General features: G+C 38.8%; 2 protein-coding genes and 1 long non-coding RNA gene across 6 annotated transcripts; all 3 read right to left on the bottom strand.

Moving 5' to 3' along the window:
* Positions 1–2,215: 2,215 nt before the first annotated feature.
* On the bottom strand, positions 2,216–3,583 carry LOC103436987 (aspartic proteinase CDR1-like). The gene has a single exon (XM_008375454.2). It carries the CDS (start codon positions 3,581–3,583, stop codon positions 2,216–2,218), a length of 1,368 nt encoding a protein of 455 aa, XP_008373676.2.
* A 750-nt stretch (positions 3,584–4,333) lies between these two features.
* LOC114822077 (uncharacterized) lies at positions 4,334–6,065 on the bottom strand. 2 transcript variants are annotated; one of them, XM_070815531.1, is made up of 2 exons: positions 4,815–6,065; positions 4,334–4,611 (listed from the first exon to the last, which is right to left on the bottom strand). In XM_070815531.1, exon 1 carries the CDS (start codon positions 5,727–5,729, stop codon positions 4,857–4,859), a length of 873 nt encoding a protein of 290 aa, XP_070671632.1. In that variant the 5' UTR covers positions 5,730–6,065; the 3' UTR covers positions 4,334–4,611; positions 4,815–4,856. The 2 variants fall into 2 exon arrangements, with proteins under 2 accessions (XP_070671632.1, XP_070671631.1); XM_070815530.1 differs by having other exon boundaries at positions 4,334–4,637.
* A 2,570-nt stretch (positions 6,066–8,635) lies between these two features.
* LOC139193169 (uncharacterized) lies at positions 8,636–17,514 on the bottom strand. 3 transcript variants are annotated; one of them, XR_011577569.1, is made up of 7 exons: positions 17,133–17,514; positions 16,820–16,956; positions 16,310–16,368; positions 10,510–15,478; positions 10,197–10,333; positions 9,687–9,745; positions 8,636–8,854 (listed from the first exon to the last, which is right to left on the bottom strand). It is a non-coding gene; the product is annotated as an uncharacterized lncRNA (long non-coding RNA). The 3 variants fall into 3 exon arrangements; XR_011577570.1 differs by having other exon boundaries at positions 9,687–9,778; XR_011577571.1 differs by having other exon boundaries at positions 16,310–16,401.
* Between the last annotated feature and the right edge of the window lie 348 nt (positions 17,515–17,862).

The raw sequence follows: 17,862 nt of genomic DNA on the forward strand, positions 1-17,862 counted from the left end.
TACTTTCGTCGTTGACCTTCCTACGACTATCTTTGAAGACAATGCAGCATGTATCAAGCAGTTAAATAATGGATACATTAAGGGAGACAACACCAAACACATAACGCCAAAGTTCTTTTATTCTCACCAGCAACAACAGCATGAGAACATTGAAGTCAATCAAATTCGTTCCCAGGACAACCTGGCCGATCTCTTCACCAAGTTACTGCCGAAGTCTACTTTTCAGAAGCTTGTCCAAGGAATCGGCATGCGTAAATTATCTAAGTTGAATCGCTTGTAGTACTCTTATTTTGAAGTTATGTCTTACTCATGGGGAGTATCCTGAAGCATACTCACTTGATCTTAATGTACTCTTTTTCCTAGGATTAGGAGCATTTTTTCCATTGGGTTTTTGCTACCTAAAGAGGTTTTGATGAGGCACCCATCCTGGGATGATCATACTTCGTTGAGTTCACTACTTTCGTCCTGTTTGACCTTTGTTTTAGACATTATGCATACTTCTCACTTTTCTCCTTAGTCTATGGGTTTTCCCCATGCCTTGGGTTTTACTATAGGAAGGTTTTGTGAGTTTTACTACCAATGCATACTTTCTTTATATTTGAGACTCGCATTCGCCCGTTGTGCCGCCGACTTCATCAACTATTCTACCTTATCTGCTGAAGATCTGATGCGATGTTTTGTTTAAGTATTTACACACTCAAGGGGGAGGGTTGCAGCCATATTTAGAATAGGAATGTGATTGTGCAAATCCTAGTGTATCTAGGGATATCTTTTATAATCCCTTTAGTAGTCTAATTCCTATTAGAGTTGTAATCCTAAAAGGGTAAGGATTTTACCTATCATACTACTATAAATAAAGGCACAATGGGGGTGATACAACACACACCTTACAATTAAATCTCTTTATTCTCTCTCTCACTACCGCCGGCCTCCCTCTCTCTATTCCCTTAGAATAGCTCAGTTAAATAGGCATACAACATAATGCATTTATTTTAATAATTAAAAGGGGCTGCAACAGATGCTTAACAACAATACCATTTGTTCAAGGGACCTTGGGTTTAAAGAACATCTCACTTGGTCACCATCGAGAAAAAAATAAGCATCCCACTAGGTGACCGGAGCAACCGAGCGAAGGTCACAAACTCGACACTTTATATTATTTCAAAGTCTCACTGATTTTGTACATCAACACACTCAAATGCATCACCAGTCCACTTCTTCTTGTGAGGTCCTACGGTACACGAAAAGAAGGATGTCATACGATTGAAAATAAATTAGGTGATCAAAATATGGAATAGGCAACAGAAAGTTTGGATAATGAAGAAAGGCATGTATTGAGACGTAGATGGAAGGAATAACTTGTCTAATGATCATATTAGAACTGCATCGAATAAGAATTTGATGTGGAAGAAGAGAGACTAATCAAATGTGGATTCACTCATACTACACCAGGAGATATAAAAAAAAAAAATCAATCATGCAGGATTGTCTTTGAAAAGGAAAAACAGGCAGCATCTAAACAAAATTGAAGGAAACACTTCCAACCAGCTACTACGCCTTCGAGATCACGAAGAACTGATAATCAGTCATGCAGGATTGCTAAAAAGCTTACGCGACGAAGCTTTCGCCGGCTTAAATAGATTATTTTTTTTTTCAATAAAATAAAACTTTGCCCAATGAAATAGTTTGGTTGGACATGTCAGGTTTGCTGAACAAAGTTGGTCAATGCACTTTTGCTCGACGAAAGTGTCGTCGGCAAATCAGTCTGGCAAAGTGTTTTTGCTCAACAATTTGTTATTTTCGTTGGGCAAAATTTCCCGCACTGAAATTTGCCCAACGAATTTGTCGGTCAAACAAACACAAGGCGAAGAAATCTCATTTTGGCCGACTAGACCGATACGAAATTGAAGAATGTATCAGTTAAAACAAAATTGACAATGAAAAGAACATGTTGGACTTTTGAGTTCGCGTTTGAAAGATTAGATTTGGCTTTTCATTTTTTTTTGCATTTTTATCATTGATACCTGAAAAAAAAAGTTAACTGAATCTTGTATTTATTACTGATCAGTTAAATTGGAATTCAATAAAATCTTAATTAAGTTGATAATTATATGCTTTTGCAGCAGTTCTAAGCATAAAAAAGAAAGTTCACCAGAACATATTTTATTATTATTCAGATGATGAGAAACTTAAAAGAACTAAACTAATTTGTTAATCAATGCTTGGTGCAATCAGCCGGCTTAAACGACACAGTTCTGTCCTCAAGATCATAACCCACCAAGAAGTTGATTTGAGCCAAGTTCCCAAATATTGCAACGTCACTGGACGGTATCATTGTCAGGCAAACCAAATCTTCCTCCATTCTAGCAAATGTGTTTACTGCCTGCATCTTCACATCCGCACCCTTGAAGTGCGCAGTTATAACGGGAACACCAATGTCATCGCCTTCGCTTCGAAAACAAAGGCTCAGAATCCCCCTCGGATCACTAACCCTCTCTGCGTTAATGGCAACCTCCAACGCCGATACCAAATCGTCATAAAATCCAGGTGGAAGGAATGTCAAAGTAGTACCTGAGTCGATGATAATGTTACCCTCATTGCCAGCAACAGCAACAGCAGGACTATCTTCGCAGTTCGGTGATTTGGTTTTGTAGGCCAACCTCTTCTCTCCAACGCTAATGGCCTCGAGTGTGAGGTAATAGAAAGTGTCGGGCTCTTTCGCAACTAGAGGAGTTGAAACAGCACCAGCACCCGAGACAATGCCGGCACTGCCAAAACTTATCTTGCTCGCCAAGTTATTGTTCGGATTCTCACTATTTGATGCCAGAGGCACCAAACAGTAGGAAAATTTACCACCACCGGTAGATTTAGTCAGTTGAGAAGCGAGGGAAAGAGGGCCGCCTCCGAGGCCAATCAAGCCAGAACCGGACTCGTCAAATGTACCACCATTTTGATGCCCACAACCGAAGAGAATTTTCGGAAGCGAAACTGGACGACCGGTAGTTGATCCAATGGTGAAGGTCTCAACAGCTAGAGTCCCTCTAGTGAAAGAGCGGTCGCCGTAACGATAGCTATAGTCACATGTTTCGTGTTCGTAGTCTTGGGTGCCGCAGGCGGCTTCTTCGAGATAAGTACATGAATTGGACTGACAGGGGATGGAGCGGTAGGTCGACGATTTCTTGGGATCGAAGAGAGGAGGTTTTTGGTTGAAGCATTGTTTGCATGGCTTGCATTGAGTCCAAATGAGATCGCTGCCAGTGTCGGCTATTCCGAGGACTTCAACTGGCGGGGTCCCAATTGATACGTTCATTAGGTATTCTCCATTACTTGATATTATTCTGGACTGGATATCTGCTGATGACGACAACGACGAAGATGAGGTGATTATTGGCTTGACGAAGCGATTGGCACGTGTGACAGAACGACAAAAGGCATCGTGCAAGCGATCGTAATGAGACACGGATGAATTGTACCAGGGAGAGAGGGGAGAGTCGCGGTGTATGAGATCAGCAGTGAAACCGTGGCTATTGGCTTGGGTGAGCAAAATGAAAAATGCAAGTAGGGCAAGTGGAAAATGATTCATATTGCTAGCAGAAGTGGGTAATGCCACCCTATCGGTTTGGTTTGGTTTGGTTTGGTTTCGATTGGAGATGGAATGACGAAAGCGTTGGTGTTGCAACAAGTATTTATAGACGTTGTTGAACAAAATTCAATTACGACATTATGATTGGAAGATCAACATGCACAGCGGTTTTAGAGATGTAAAAAGACTGCAGGTCGATGAACAGGTTGTGAAAAATTAATAATCCAATTATATATTATTGAATAATTAATGTTATTACTGGATTATACCGCATTGGATAGATGACGACACATTTTCTTGATGATTTGATCGGAATGAAACAAAATGAGTTAAAGGGTAAATCATATGATTACTTATTACAGAACTGATGGGCTCAACTCTTATGTATTCTGTCTATTCAGATCTCCTTGTTTCTGCTTTTCTGACAATCGATGAGATTTAATATTCAAACCATTGTGTCCTGTAAATTTATTTACAAAGTTAATGCAAAGTTTATTGTCCCAATATTTTTTTTTTTTAAATTGGAGTAAAATGGTGGAAATTCTCTTTGAACTTATACTTGCCTCTCATTTGCAAGTGGCGCATGGCCTTGGTAGGTAGAGTTTTTTTCTCTTCAACCTATTGTTTCATCGGTTCATACCATCCTTTCCCTTCTGTATAAATTAGTGTAAAATATCACCTAAAGTAGGTTGACGTCTAGTGGAACATCTTTCACAATCAGTGGAGAGATAGCTCACTAATAGATCGAGGGACAAGTAATCCGACTGCTTTACATTCAAATCATGAATGTATGGAATCCAAATTATACAAAGAGACGGAGGTTCATTAACTTCATTTACAATTGAAGCACGCAACAAGGGCATGGACCCCCATAGCAACAAGAGCCCAAAACGGAAAAACACAAAACAAACCCCAGCAGCCAGTTTCCTCTGCCGCCGCCGGAGCACCAACCATCCACCACGAACCAGCTTCCCTGCAGACGCCGGAGATCCAACAAGGCAACGCCCCAGAAACGAAAAATCATTTCCCTGTGTGCAATGGGATATCTGGCTCACTATAAAATCATGCCACAACTCACAAGCAGAGTGAATCCCATAAATTATTTGGAATTATAGGACTCCTACCATTCCGACAAATTGATGAAACAAAACATTATAACTTATACACCATATATCTTTCTATATATACGAAATTAAGATTGAACTTACTCATACAAAGGAAACATACTAACTTATTTTCTACGAAAATCCGAATTCCGAGAAATTACGTCGCTCTAATCATCACCAAGTTCATCTTCAATGGCAGCTGCACTCATCCTTGCCGACGCCTGCTTAGCCCACTTGACAATTTTCTCAGCCTCTCTGCAAATCTTCTCCTCCTCCTTCATCGCCTTCTTCAGCTTCCTCGCCTGCTCTTTCTTCGAAAAACTGCCCAAATCCGATAAAAGCCCATCATCGTCGCTGAAATTCAGACCAGCCCCGAAGTCAATTGCCCCTTTTTCTTTACTCTTTGTGTGAGAAGCCCTCTTTGTCTTCGGGGAACACCACAAGCAACCCGATTTCCTCGGGGGCGAAGGGGAGTCCGTCAACGAATTAGAAGAATCCGGCGGAGAATCAAACGACCGAGATTTCGGTTTGGGCGTAGAACGCTGCTTCTTATCTGGGTTCTGTTTGGATGGCGAGAAAATTGCACTTTCCGGAGAAGAATTGGAGGAATTTGAAGGGGATGAGACTGAACCACTTTTCAATTTCGCCTTTGAACCCCTTTTCCCACCTGGGTTGTATTTCGATTTCGCTACTGAAAATTCTGAGGGATCAGATTTGAGATTTGACCCCAATTTCTCATCTGGGTTCTGTTTGGAAGGCGAGAAAATGGCAGCATCAGAAACAGGGTCTGTCTTACCTTCAACCGAATTGCGCCGAGCTGAACCGGTGGTTAACTGTGGCGGGCGGGAGGCGGAGCTCTCTGGGAAGGATTTGAGTTTGCGGAAGCGGGATTCAAGTTCAGTGGGGAGGAGAGAGTCGGTGAAGCCGGAGCAGTTGATGGCGGAAACTTGCTCGAGAACGCAGAGGTCTTGGGCTTGGGAGATGAGGTCGTCCACAGCTGATTCGTCGGTATCGGAGAGGTAGAAGGAGAAATCCGCCATTTTTCAGATTGAGGCCGAGCTTTCTTGCTTACTGTCAGTCTGTCCCTGCCATAGACGGCTGAGAAAGCGAGGTCTAACGGCTATAAGTCGCGTTTTTCGCATTTGCTGGTTGAACTTTCAACGTGCGGGTCCCACTCCAGATTCAGCTCTAGCCAGAGCACAAGATGAGCATGTCTCGTAATTAGGCCTGGCAAACAGGTCGTGTCTGTTGTGTTCATGTTATTTTTGTGTAACACTTGTTATCTTAACGGGTAAAGTGACCCGACCCATTATGATCCGTTATGACCCGTTAAGAAAAATATTTTTTTTTCTTAAATTTGCACATACCACACATTGCCACATAAACATTAAAACAAATTTGTCGTTTAAGTACTACATCTACACTAAAAAATAAGTGCTTAATAAAAAAATAATACATACACTACTAATCTATTACAAATATTAAATGTGCAAGGATATGCAAAATGAAAAATTTTTTGTTTTCAAGGTTGTGAAGTCTTTCTCAAAAGTTTAAACCTCAATTTACAAAATCCTCGATTTACATCGATCATCATGAAATTGTATTGGATCTTTGGCTTGATCTCAGCCGATCCAATGGTCATCAATTTTTTAAATTTAATTTAATATATATATAATTATATTATATAATTATTATAATTTTTAGGGGTATAAAATTGTTAAATTAATATATATAAGTATTATAGTTTATTCATACTTTTATTAAGTATAACATAAGATTTTATGATATCCACTAGTGTAAATATTTTAAATTGAAGATCGAATTCATTCTTTGTATTCATATAGGGTCAAGGACTATAGCTGTAAAAAAATCATCAAAATCGGAGTTAAAATAACCGTTAAATCGTGATTTTTCGTTTTATAACCGTCGAAAAGTTTTGTCCCATTACTTAATCTTTGAATGTTTGTTTTTTGCAATTTTTGGCGTATGCGATCTCGAAGTATATACAAACATGTTTGACGGTTGGATCGTTGAAACTAGCTTCGTAGAATGCGTGTATCTTATCAAAACAATAGATTCACTAACAATTAAAAGTTTATTCATACTTTCATTAAGTATAACATAAGATTTTTTTGTATCCACTAGTGTAAATATTTTAAATTGAAGATCGAATTCATTCATATAGGGTCAAGGAGTGTAGCTGTAAAAAAATCATCAAAATCGGAGTTAAAATGACCGTTAAATCGTGATTTTTCTTTTTATAACCGTCGAAAAGTTTTGTCCCGTTACTTTATCTCTGAATGTTCGTTTTTTGCAATTTTTGGCGTATGCGATCTCGAAGTATATACAAACATATTTGACAGTTGGATCATTGAAACTAGTTTCGTAGAATGAGTATCCCATCAAAACAATAGATTCACTAATACTTAAGAGTTTATTCATACTTTCATTAAGTATAACATAAGATTTTGTGGTATCCACTAGTGTAAATATTTTAAATTGAAGATTGAATTCATTCATTATATTCATTTAGGGTCAAGGAGTGTAGCTGTAAAAAATCATCAAAATCGGAGTTAAAATAACCGTTAAATCGTGATTTTTCGTTTATAACCGTCGAAAAGTTTTGTCCCGTTACTTTATCTCTGAATGTTTGTTTTTTGTAATTTTTGGCGTATGCGATCTCGAAGTATATACAAACATTTTTGACAGTTGAATCATTGAAACTAATTTCGTAGAATGAGTATCTCATCAAAACAATAGATTCACTAATACTTAAGAGTTTATTCATACTTTCATTAAGTATACATAAGATTTTGTGGTATCCACTAGTGTAAATATTTTAAAGTGAAGATCGAATTCATTCATTGTATTCATGTAGGATTAATGAGTGTAGCTATAAAAAATAATCAAAATCGGAGTTAAAATAACCTTTAAATCGTGATTTTTCGTTTTATAACCATCGAAAAGTTTTGTTCGGTTACTTGATATCTGAATGTTTGTTTTTTGCGATTTTTTGCTGATACGATCTCGAAGCATATAAAAACAAGTTCCGTATCCCATCAAGTTCAATGGTATATATATATATTAAGTAGATTTAAATCTATTTATTTTGTACGTATAATTGACCGGTACACGGAGTAGTACATCACGTGTCATTATAAAAATAGTGGGATATGTCATATGTGTGATAAAAAGTTAATAACATAAAAAAAAAAAAAATTTCTCACCACTTTTATTAATTTTCATTTTTCCCTCTCTTTTTTGTTTCCTTTTCAGCTTTTCTTATAATTTTCATTTTTCCCTTCCTTCTTTTTCTTCAAAGGGCAGCAGCCTACCCATTCTTCCCTCTCTTTTTTTTTGTTTCATTTTCAGCTTTTCTTATAATTTTCATTTTCCCTCCATTTTTCTTCAAAGGGTGCGGTAGGAATGGAATGGAATTATGGAATTAATGGATGCATATTAATTAATAATTATTATAGTTTTTATAAATTTTAATTTAAAATTTAATATATATATATATAATTATTATAGTTAATATTTTGGGGGTATAATTATTATAGTTAATTAATATATATATATATTTATTATAGTTTTTAGGGGTATAAAATTGTTAAATTAATATATATATATATATATAATTATTATAGTATTTTTTTTAGGGTTATAAAATTATAAAATTAATATTCTGCTTATCGTGTATCGTGTTACCCACGTGTATATCCGAATCAACCCGTTATGTTAACAGGTGCTTATTGGGTTACCCGATAACGACCTGATTCGTTATCGTGTCGACCCAAACACCTGTTAATTTCGTGTCGTGTCGGGTTATCGGGTCGTGTCAGGAATTGCCAAGTCTACTCATAATATGCTAGAGTGATTCAAATTCACGATAATCGAATTTAAGATATTTTTAATTAAATAGTTAAAACTTATATATATTGTGTCATATTAACACCTCACAAAATGTTGAATGTACTGACACACCCCGTCCCGAAGGAGGGCGTGCTGGCCGTCACGTGAGAGTGACGTAACCATTTACACAGTTCGGAAGCTCTTAAAAATACAATTACTAAATGGAAACCCCCGAGGGTGAGTCCTACTTTTGTGAATTCTGTCAGAACGTCGTTGGGTTCCTCGTGGCCACCAAAGCTCTGCTAACTTAAACCTGGAGGGGCGAAAAACAAATTTGAGTGGGTCAGTAAAACAAAGTGTTTCGAAAACCTTTCATTTAAAACATTTCTAACCCCTCACCGTAAAATCTGTATACTTTCCCAGAAAATAGTATATATATATATAAAACCATTTATAATCTCAAAACTCAAATCTCAAATCTTTAACATTTTTTTTTTATTTTTTCAAGAAAAGATGTCATGCCATAAATCAAATTATAATCAGGTGGAAATAGGGAATCAATCGGAGACCCTGCAGTTGGTCCTGTACGATCAATTCAATAGCTCAATAATCCCCTCAGCCGGAGTCACCACAGTGACCTATACGGCCCTATTCTGCACATCACACGGAACTACGTAAGGTAGTCTGTACGCTGAAAGGTGTAAAGATACGCTCTAGTGCTTCTCACATCAATCATCAGCGCGCATATCTAATGTCACCCACCAGTCGGAACCCCTCTAATGGTCTGTACGACTGGCATGTCGGAACCCTCACACAGTCTGTACGACATCCACCTACTTGGATCCAAGGCGAGCGTGCGGTGTGGTGAATAATATAAGCACTAACACCTAGGGTGCAGATTACGAGCTCAAATTATATCGATATCAACCAATTCAATGCATAAATGAACTCACCTGACTTGCCTTTGCCTCCACAGCACCATGCAATATGTATGCATCATATATCAATCATATAATTCATAAACCAATTCATGATTTTCAAATAATTCTAGGCATGGCATGTTCAAAACATATTTTCATATAAAAACATTTTTCTAGGAAAAACAGTAGTATATAGGTAATACGAAAACAAAACTGCCCACTCACCTGGAGTTCGCCCAACAACTCCTTAGCACCGTACATCAAGGCGTCGTGATGATCAGTGCCTAGAACAATAATCAAATCCAACCTCAGAAATCCTGCCGATCGAATACATAACTTATATAAGACACGTCACTACGTAGTTCGATCCGGATGATCTGCAACTCAGATTTCAAATCCGTAACTTCCAGAGGTCCACAATATACCTCTAGGACAACATCCTAAAATTTCATTACCATCCAACGGTCGGATCGTCAATTCACATTTTCACCTAACCACGAATCGTAACCAACTTAGGTTCAATTATTCAATTTACGTCCATCAATTATCAAAACTGAACCTAGAACCTCAAACACATGCTAATAATGACATTGGCGAGCCATTGGCCACGCGCCGCCGCGTGGGCCGCCGCGGGTGGCGGTTGGCCGCCCCGGCTCGCCGGAAAATTCAACTATTTCCAAAAATTACCTAAATTTGCAGATTTGAAGATCTCAATGAGTCGAACAACTTTCATACCTGTGGCCAAGGCCAATTTGGCCTGGAAGTGCTTCAATTTCACCAAAACCGTGAAGAACCCTAGAATTGGGTGTTTCCAATTCGACCTTCAAACTTGTTCCAACGCCTCAATTACCTCTTGGGCTTTGTTCTAGGTCCTAAAGGAATGCTAATGGTGTTAGTAATTTCAAGAAAACATTTCAAAATTTGATGAATTTAAACAAAAAGGTCGCGGCACCCGTAGGGGTGTTCTTCGCGAAATCACCATGAAATTCAATGATTCTTGGGGTGAAACGTGAAGAGGGAATGTCTAGATGTTGATTGGGAGTGGTACCTTGATTCAATTCGTCGGAAAATTGGACGAAAATGGCGAAAACCCGCCGATTTGGAAGCTTGGGTCGCGCGGGTCAAGGGTGACCCGTTCCTCCTGTTCCCCCGTGCACCACTCACCCTCCTTTCCCTCCTTTCCTTCCCCTGGTTGGTCAGTTTCTTCCTCTCTCTTCCTCTGATTCGCTCTCATCTTCTTCTTCTCCGATTGGGCATTTCTGCCCAGTCTCTTCCTTGTTTTTTCTGTTTTCTTGTTCTTCTTCTCATACACATACACACACCAAAAACCTTTCCCTCATCTCAGCCATCCATTTCAAATTCCATTAAATCTGGGCCGTCCATTTTCATAAAAGAATTTCTATATTTTACTAAAATTATAATTCCTTAAAATCCCAAATTTCAAACATTAATAACTTCTTCGATATAACTCCAAATCACGAACCGTCTGCGCCCACGCGTCCGTAACGACGAGTACTACGGGGATATGTCAAGAAAACAAATCTTAGATGGCACGACATGGTGATTAACCTCGAATAATGCACGTACCTCCAAAGGGCATTTTTGTAAAATCCTTTATTAAAACTTTAAAAATTCTTAAAATTAGGGACGGGCTGTCACAATCTACCCACCTTAAAGAAATTTCGTCCTCGAAATTTATACAATCTTTACAATCCATCAATATCCATGAAACAGCCTGAAACACATCTCTCTCATTCGATTCTCTGACTTTCAAGTAGTTTCTTCCACTGAAAGATTCCTCCATAAATTTTCACCAAACTCATAGTCTTATTTTTCAGTACATCATCTTTCTAATACAAGATAGGCACTGGCTCATCATCATACGTCAAATCCAGATTGACTTCCAAAGGTTGAGGAGGTATCACTCGTGAAGGATATGAGGTTTAATGTCGAAGTATCGAAACGTGAAACATATCGTGCCCTTTCGTCGACTCTGGAGGCAACTCAAGCCTGTCCGTAACTTCACTTACTCGATCGATGATCACATATGGTCTGATGTATCTAGGACTTACTTGTTTTTCTTTTTAAAACGAATCATACTTTTCCAATGTGATAATTTCAAACTCATTCGATCACATACATATACATCCGGTCAGTGGCATGATTGTCTGCTAGGCCCTTCAGCCGATCCTGGCTCACTTCCAGGTTAGACTTAATTACTTGAATATTCTGAATAGTCTCCTCTACTAACTCAGGGCCTTGAATATCATCCGTCCACAATTCTAACAATTTCGAAACACAAGACACAGCTTTCCACGGCCTTATGGCGTTACTCTAGGGAACCAACTGAAGGGACCAACATACCCAAGAAGTTTACAGATCCCAAATTTCTTTTTCCATAAAACAAATAAATAACTGTTGCGCTTATCTGGAAAGGTTGATGTTCTCATATTGAAGTAACACACGCTGACGTCACCAGTCGATCAATTATTATTCAAACTCCAACCTAACTATTTTGTATACGAGGAAGCTTGTCCACGAAATCCGTAGTAATATTCTCCCATTTCCGCCGTGGAATTGTAAATGACTACATTATTCCAAAAGACTTATTTCTTTCTGCTTTAACCTGATGATTGATGATACGCCTACTAACATACTTCGCCATTCCTCTTTTCATGCCCGTCAATAGTACATGAACGAATGGTATGATAAATCTTAGTACTTCCGGGATGCATTGTAGAAGTGGAACAATGTACATCGTCAAAATTGCTTTCTTTAATTCCATACCATTGGGCATAAACACTTTGTTCTCTTGCATAAGCTTGCCATCTGATTCTCTAACTCTAAGGTCTTTCTTTTTCCCGTTATTCATTGCTTTAAATAAATTCTTGAATTTCTTAGTCAAACGCTAGAGTCTCGAGTACGATCTACCAAATGGGTCCAACTTGGAAATTAGCAAGTAAGGCTTCTTCTCGATTTTCGATACCCAACTTTACTCCAGTAGATCTCAAATTCACAAGAAGATGAACATAGCAAGCGTACCAAGCATTAATTCTCGCTGGGGTCTTCCTACTAAATGCATCAGCAACAACATTAGCTCGACCACCCTAGTCGCACAATCATAATCACTAAGCAACTCAATCCACCTTTGTTGCCTAAGATTAATATCTCTCCGCGTAAACATATATTGGAGACTCTTATGATTCATTAAAATCTTGCATTTCTCACCAATAATATAATGTCTCCATAACTTTAAAGTAAGAATGATAGCCGCCAATTCCAATTCACAAGTAGGGTAATTCATCTCATGAGATCTCAATGGCCATGAAGCATAGGCAATCATCCTACCATGCTGCATCAACACGCATCCAAGAACATAAAAAAAAAGTATCACTATAGACCACATAATTACCACTATCGTCTGGGAGTGCGAAAACAGATGCATGAGTGAGGGAATACTTTACTTGCTGAAGCTCTACTCACAATTTTTCTTCCCACTCAAACTTAACCTCTTTTCTCATCAATCTCGCCAAGGGCAAAGCAATGATTGAAAAATCTTGAACGAACTATCAATAATAACCTGCTAAGCCAAGAAACTCTGAATCTCAGTGACGTTTCGCAATTGTTCCAAGTTCTCAATCACTGCTACCTTTTTAAGAATCCACTTGAATATTTTAAGTAGAAATAACATGTCTCAAAAATGTCACTCGATTTATCCAACATTAGCATTTGCTAAACTTAGCATATATCGACGTTCCCTCAATCTTTACAACACCAATTTAAAATATCTAGCATGCTCCGCTCTAATCTTATCAATCTCATCAATGGCAACAACAACAAATCGATCTAGATATCACTGGAATACTTCCTTCAGTAAACTCATAAAAGTAGCAGGTGCATTCGTCACTCCGTATGGCATCACTAACTTGAAATGACCATAACGAGTCCTGAATTCAGTCTTATGAATATTCTCACTGTTAATCTTCAACTAATATTATTCAGACCTCTAGTCAATCTCAGAAAGTACCCAGGCGCCTTAGAGCTGATCAAATAATCATCAATACACAACAATGGATAACGGCTCTCAATCGTTACCCGATTCAATTACCTAATATCAATGCCTAGCCTTAATGTCCACTTTCTTCCTCACAAATAAACCGGAGCTTTTCCAATGTGATGTATTAAATTGAATGGAACTTTTAACTCAACCTGAACCAATCTCTAACATAAGATTTGCACCTAGAGACAATTCAACAGTGAAACCCACATCTCTGCCTGGCGGCAATCTAGGTCAGTCATCTGGGAATACACCAGGAAAATGTCTAACCATCTTTACATCTTCCATACTATTAGGATCAACATCAATTAGCACCACACGAGCTGAGTATCCTTGGCAGCCTTTCGATAACAATCTCTTTGTTCTCACAGCATAAATAACGGCCTAACTCAATCCACTTTGCTCAATCACAAAGGTAACCTTTGATAATCCATATTGGCATGATTATAACCTAGCCAATCTGTGCTTAAAGTCACATCAAAATCCACAATGCCTAACAGGATAAGATTCACTGGCATAACTACTTCTTCCACCATCACTGGACACCCTGAAGGTGTACCATTAACATCTTGTTCTTCATTAGAAGTACATAAATACGCCTCGATCGTGCTCCAACATTACTCTCTTTAGCAACATCGTCCATAATAAGAAATATATCAGCCGAAGTCAGCTAGAATGACATGTACAGCTTACTCCTCAATTTTCCAAATAATATGTCAAAGAAGACTGCTGGGTAACAACTGATCCCAGGGACAATTCATACCGTTATGCCTTATCCAACCACATGAACACATTCACTGATTCCCACACTCTCCAAAGTGCCTAATATTGTACCTACGTACAAAGATACATTTCCTTTACTCGAGTCACCTTGTCTCTGAGATCTGGGATCACCAATAAATCTATCCCTTCGCCTCTGACCAGTGGCATTAAAATCTCAGCTGGAAGAATTAGTTCTAACTTCACTTCTTTTGAAGCTCTGAGTCTTTCGATGTCCTTGATATAACGGATTTTTAACCTTATCGTCTTTCCTCTAATCACCATTCTTTTCTTATTCTTCTTTACTCTCGCTGATCATGTTCTCAGAGTCCTCAATTCTCAACGACATCTTGTAAATTCTTGGTAAATAGTACATTGGATAGTGATTGCCAAAGAGCGCCACTTCTTCTTATTATCCAGCCTAAAACAACATAACCCTCAACCAACTTAGCAATAATATCCGAATGGAAACGAGGCAAGTCTAAAAACTTTCTATAATACTCATTTGCCGTCATCTTCCTTGATTCACATTTGCAAACTCTTACTTACTACCATCATAATATGCCGGAGGAATAAATCTTTTCTTTAACAATTCTTTAAACAATTCTCAATCGGCTGTTTCCTCCGGTGACAACGAATAATACTCCTGTTTCCACCAGGATATAAATTCATAACCCACTACCAGGTAGTCGTCTCGACCCACCTGTCAGAAGAAAGATTCCTTTGACTTGCATAACCCAAAACGTCTTTTCCAAGTGAGTAAGCCAACACTCTGATCCCTCAGGTTCATAATTTCCATAAAGTGATTCAAATTCAACTTATAACCAGTCTTCAAAAGTTCCTTAGATAATAGACTGAATCACAATAACAATAGTTTCCCCCCAAACTGCTAAATTAGGGAAACTAAGCTCATCTAAACGACGTGGCTCACAACGAGGCAGTAAAGTTCTGACAGAAGACACTAGGAAATTCTAAAGATGTCCAGGATTGCAACCTAGGCTCTGATACCAACTGACACACCCCGTCCCGAAGGAGGGCGTGCTGGCCGTCACGTGAGAGTGACGTAACCATTTACACAGTTCGGAAGCTCTTAAAAATACAATTACTAAATGGAAACCCCCGAGGGTGAGTCCTACTTTTGTGAATTCTGTCAGAACGCCGTTGGGTTCCTCGTGGCCACCAAAGCTCTGCTAACTTAAACCTGGAGGGGCGAAAAACAAATTTGAGTGGGTCAGTAAAACAAAGTGTTTCGAAAACCTTTCATTTAAAACATTTCTAACCCCTCACCGTAAAATCTGTATACTTTCCCAGAAAATAGTATATATATATATATAAAACCATTTATAATCTCAAAACTCAAATCTCAAATCTTTAACATTTTTTTTTTTTTTCAAGAAAAGATGTCATGCCATAAATCAAATTATAATCAGGTGGAAATAGGGAATCAATCGGAGACCCTGCAGTTGGTCCTGTACGATCAATTCAATAGCTCAATAATCCCCTCAGCCGGAGTCACCACAGTGACCTATACGGCCCTACTCTGCACATCACACAGAACTACGTAAGGTAGTCTGTACGCTGAAAGGTGTAAAGATACGCTCTAGTGCTTCTCACATCAATCATCAGCGCGCATATCTAATGTCGCCCACCAGTCGGAACCCCTCTAATGGTCTGTACGACTGGCATGTCGGAACCCTCACACGGTCTGTACGACATCCACCTACTTGGATCCAAGGCGAGCGTGCGGTGTGGTGAATAATATAAGCACTAACACCTAGGGTGCAGATTACGAGCTCAAATTATATCGATATCAACCAATTCAATGCATAAATGAACTCACCTGACTTGCCTTTGCCTCCACAGCACCATGCAATATGTATGCATCATATATCAATCATATAATTCATAAACCAATTCATGATTTTCAAATAATTCTAGGCATGGCATGTTCAAAACATATTTTCATATAAAAACATTTTTCTGGGAAAAACAGTAGTATATAGGTAATACGAAAACAAAACTGCCCACTCACCTGGAGTTCGCCCAACAACTCCTTAGCACCGTACATCAAGGCGTCGTGATGATCAGTGCCTAGAACAATAATCAAATCCAACCTCAGAAATCCTGCCGATCGAATACATAACTTATATAAGACACGTCACTACGTAGTTCGATCCGGATGATCTGCAACTCAGATTTCAAATCCGTAACTTCCAGAGGTCCACAATATACCTCTAGGACAACATCCTAAAATTTCATTACCATCCAACGGTCGGATCGTCAATTCACATTTTCACCTAACCACGAATCGTAACCAACTTAGGTTCAATTATTCAATTTACGTCCATCAATTATCAAAACTGAACCTAGAACCTCAAACACATGCTAATAATGACATTGGCGAGCCATTGGCCACGCGCCGCCGCGTGGGCCGCCGCGGGTGGCGGTTGGCCGCCCCGGCTCGCCGGAAAATTCAACTATTTCCAAAAATTACCAAAATTTGTAGATTTGAAGATCTCAATGAGTCGAACAACTTTCATACCTGTGGCCAAGGCCAATTTGGCCTGGAAGTGCTTCAATTTCACCATAACCGTGAAGAACCCTAGAATTGGGTGTTTCCAATTCGACCTTCAAACTTGTTCCAACGCCTCAATTACCTCTTGGGCTTTGTTCTAGGTCCTAAAGGAATGCTAATGGTGTTAGTAATTTCAAGAAAACATTTCAATATTTGATGAATTTAAACAAAAAGGTCGCGGCACCCGTAGGGGTGTTCTTCGCGAAATCACCATGAAATTCAATGATTCTTGGGGTGAAACGTGAAGAGGGAATGTCTAGATGTTGATTGGGAGTGGTACCTTGATTCAATTCGTCGGAAACTTGGACGAAAATGGCGAAAACCCGCCGATTTGGAAGCTTGGGTCGCGCGGGTCAAGGGTGACCCGTTCCTCCTGTTCCCCCGTGCACCACTCACCCTCCTTTCCCTCCTTTCCTTCCCCTGGTTGGTCAGTTTCTTCCTCTCTCTTCCTCTGATTCGCTCTCATCTTCTTCTTCTCCGATTGGGCATTTCTGCCCAGTCTCTTCCTTGTTTTTTCTGTTTTCTTGTTCTTCTTCTCATACACATACACACACCAAAAACCTTTCCCTCATCTCAGCCATCCATTTCAAATTCCATTAAATCTGGGCCGTCCATTTTCATAAAAGAATTTCTATATTTTACTAAAATTATAATTCCTTAAAATCCCAAATTTCAAACGTTAATAACTTCTTCGATATAACTCCAAATCACGAACCGTCTGCGCCCACGCGTCCGTAACGACGAGTACTACGGGGATATGTCAAGAAAACAAATCTTAGATGGCACGACATGGTGATTAACCTCGAATAATGCACGTACCTCCAAAGGGCATTTTTGTAAAATCCTTTATTAAAACTTTAAAAATTCTTAAAATTAGGGACGGGCTGTCACATGTACCCCATACTAAAATTTAATATTAAATGACTTATTTACCCCATTATGCAATGACAATTTTGACCTTATTAGGTTAAATACACCCCAAATCACTTTTAGCGTATTATTTATCTTCT

This window comes from Malus domestica, chromosome 16 (assembly GCF_042453785.1).
Source record: "Malus domestica chromosome 16, GDT2T_hap1".
In the NCBI taxonomy this organism is placed as follows: domain Eukaryota; kingdom Viridiplantae; phylum Streptophyta; class Magnoliopsida; order Rosales; family Rosaceae; genus Malus; species Malus domestica.

Coding starts and splice junctions, on each gene's coding strand:
- LOC103436987 (XM_008375454.2), bottom strand. CDS start 3,583: ATGAATCATTTTCCACTTGCCCTACTTGCATTTTTCATTTTGCTCACC.
- LOC114822077 (XM_070815531.1), bottom strand. CDS start 5,729: ATGGCGGATTTCTCCTTCTACCTCTCCGATACCGACGAATCAGCTGTG.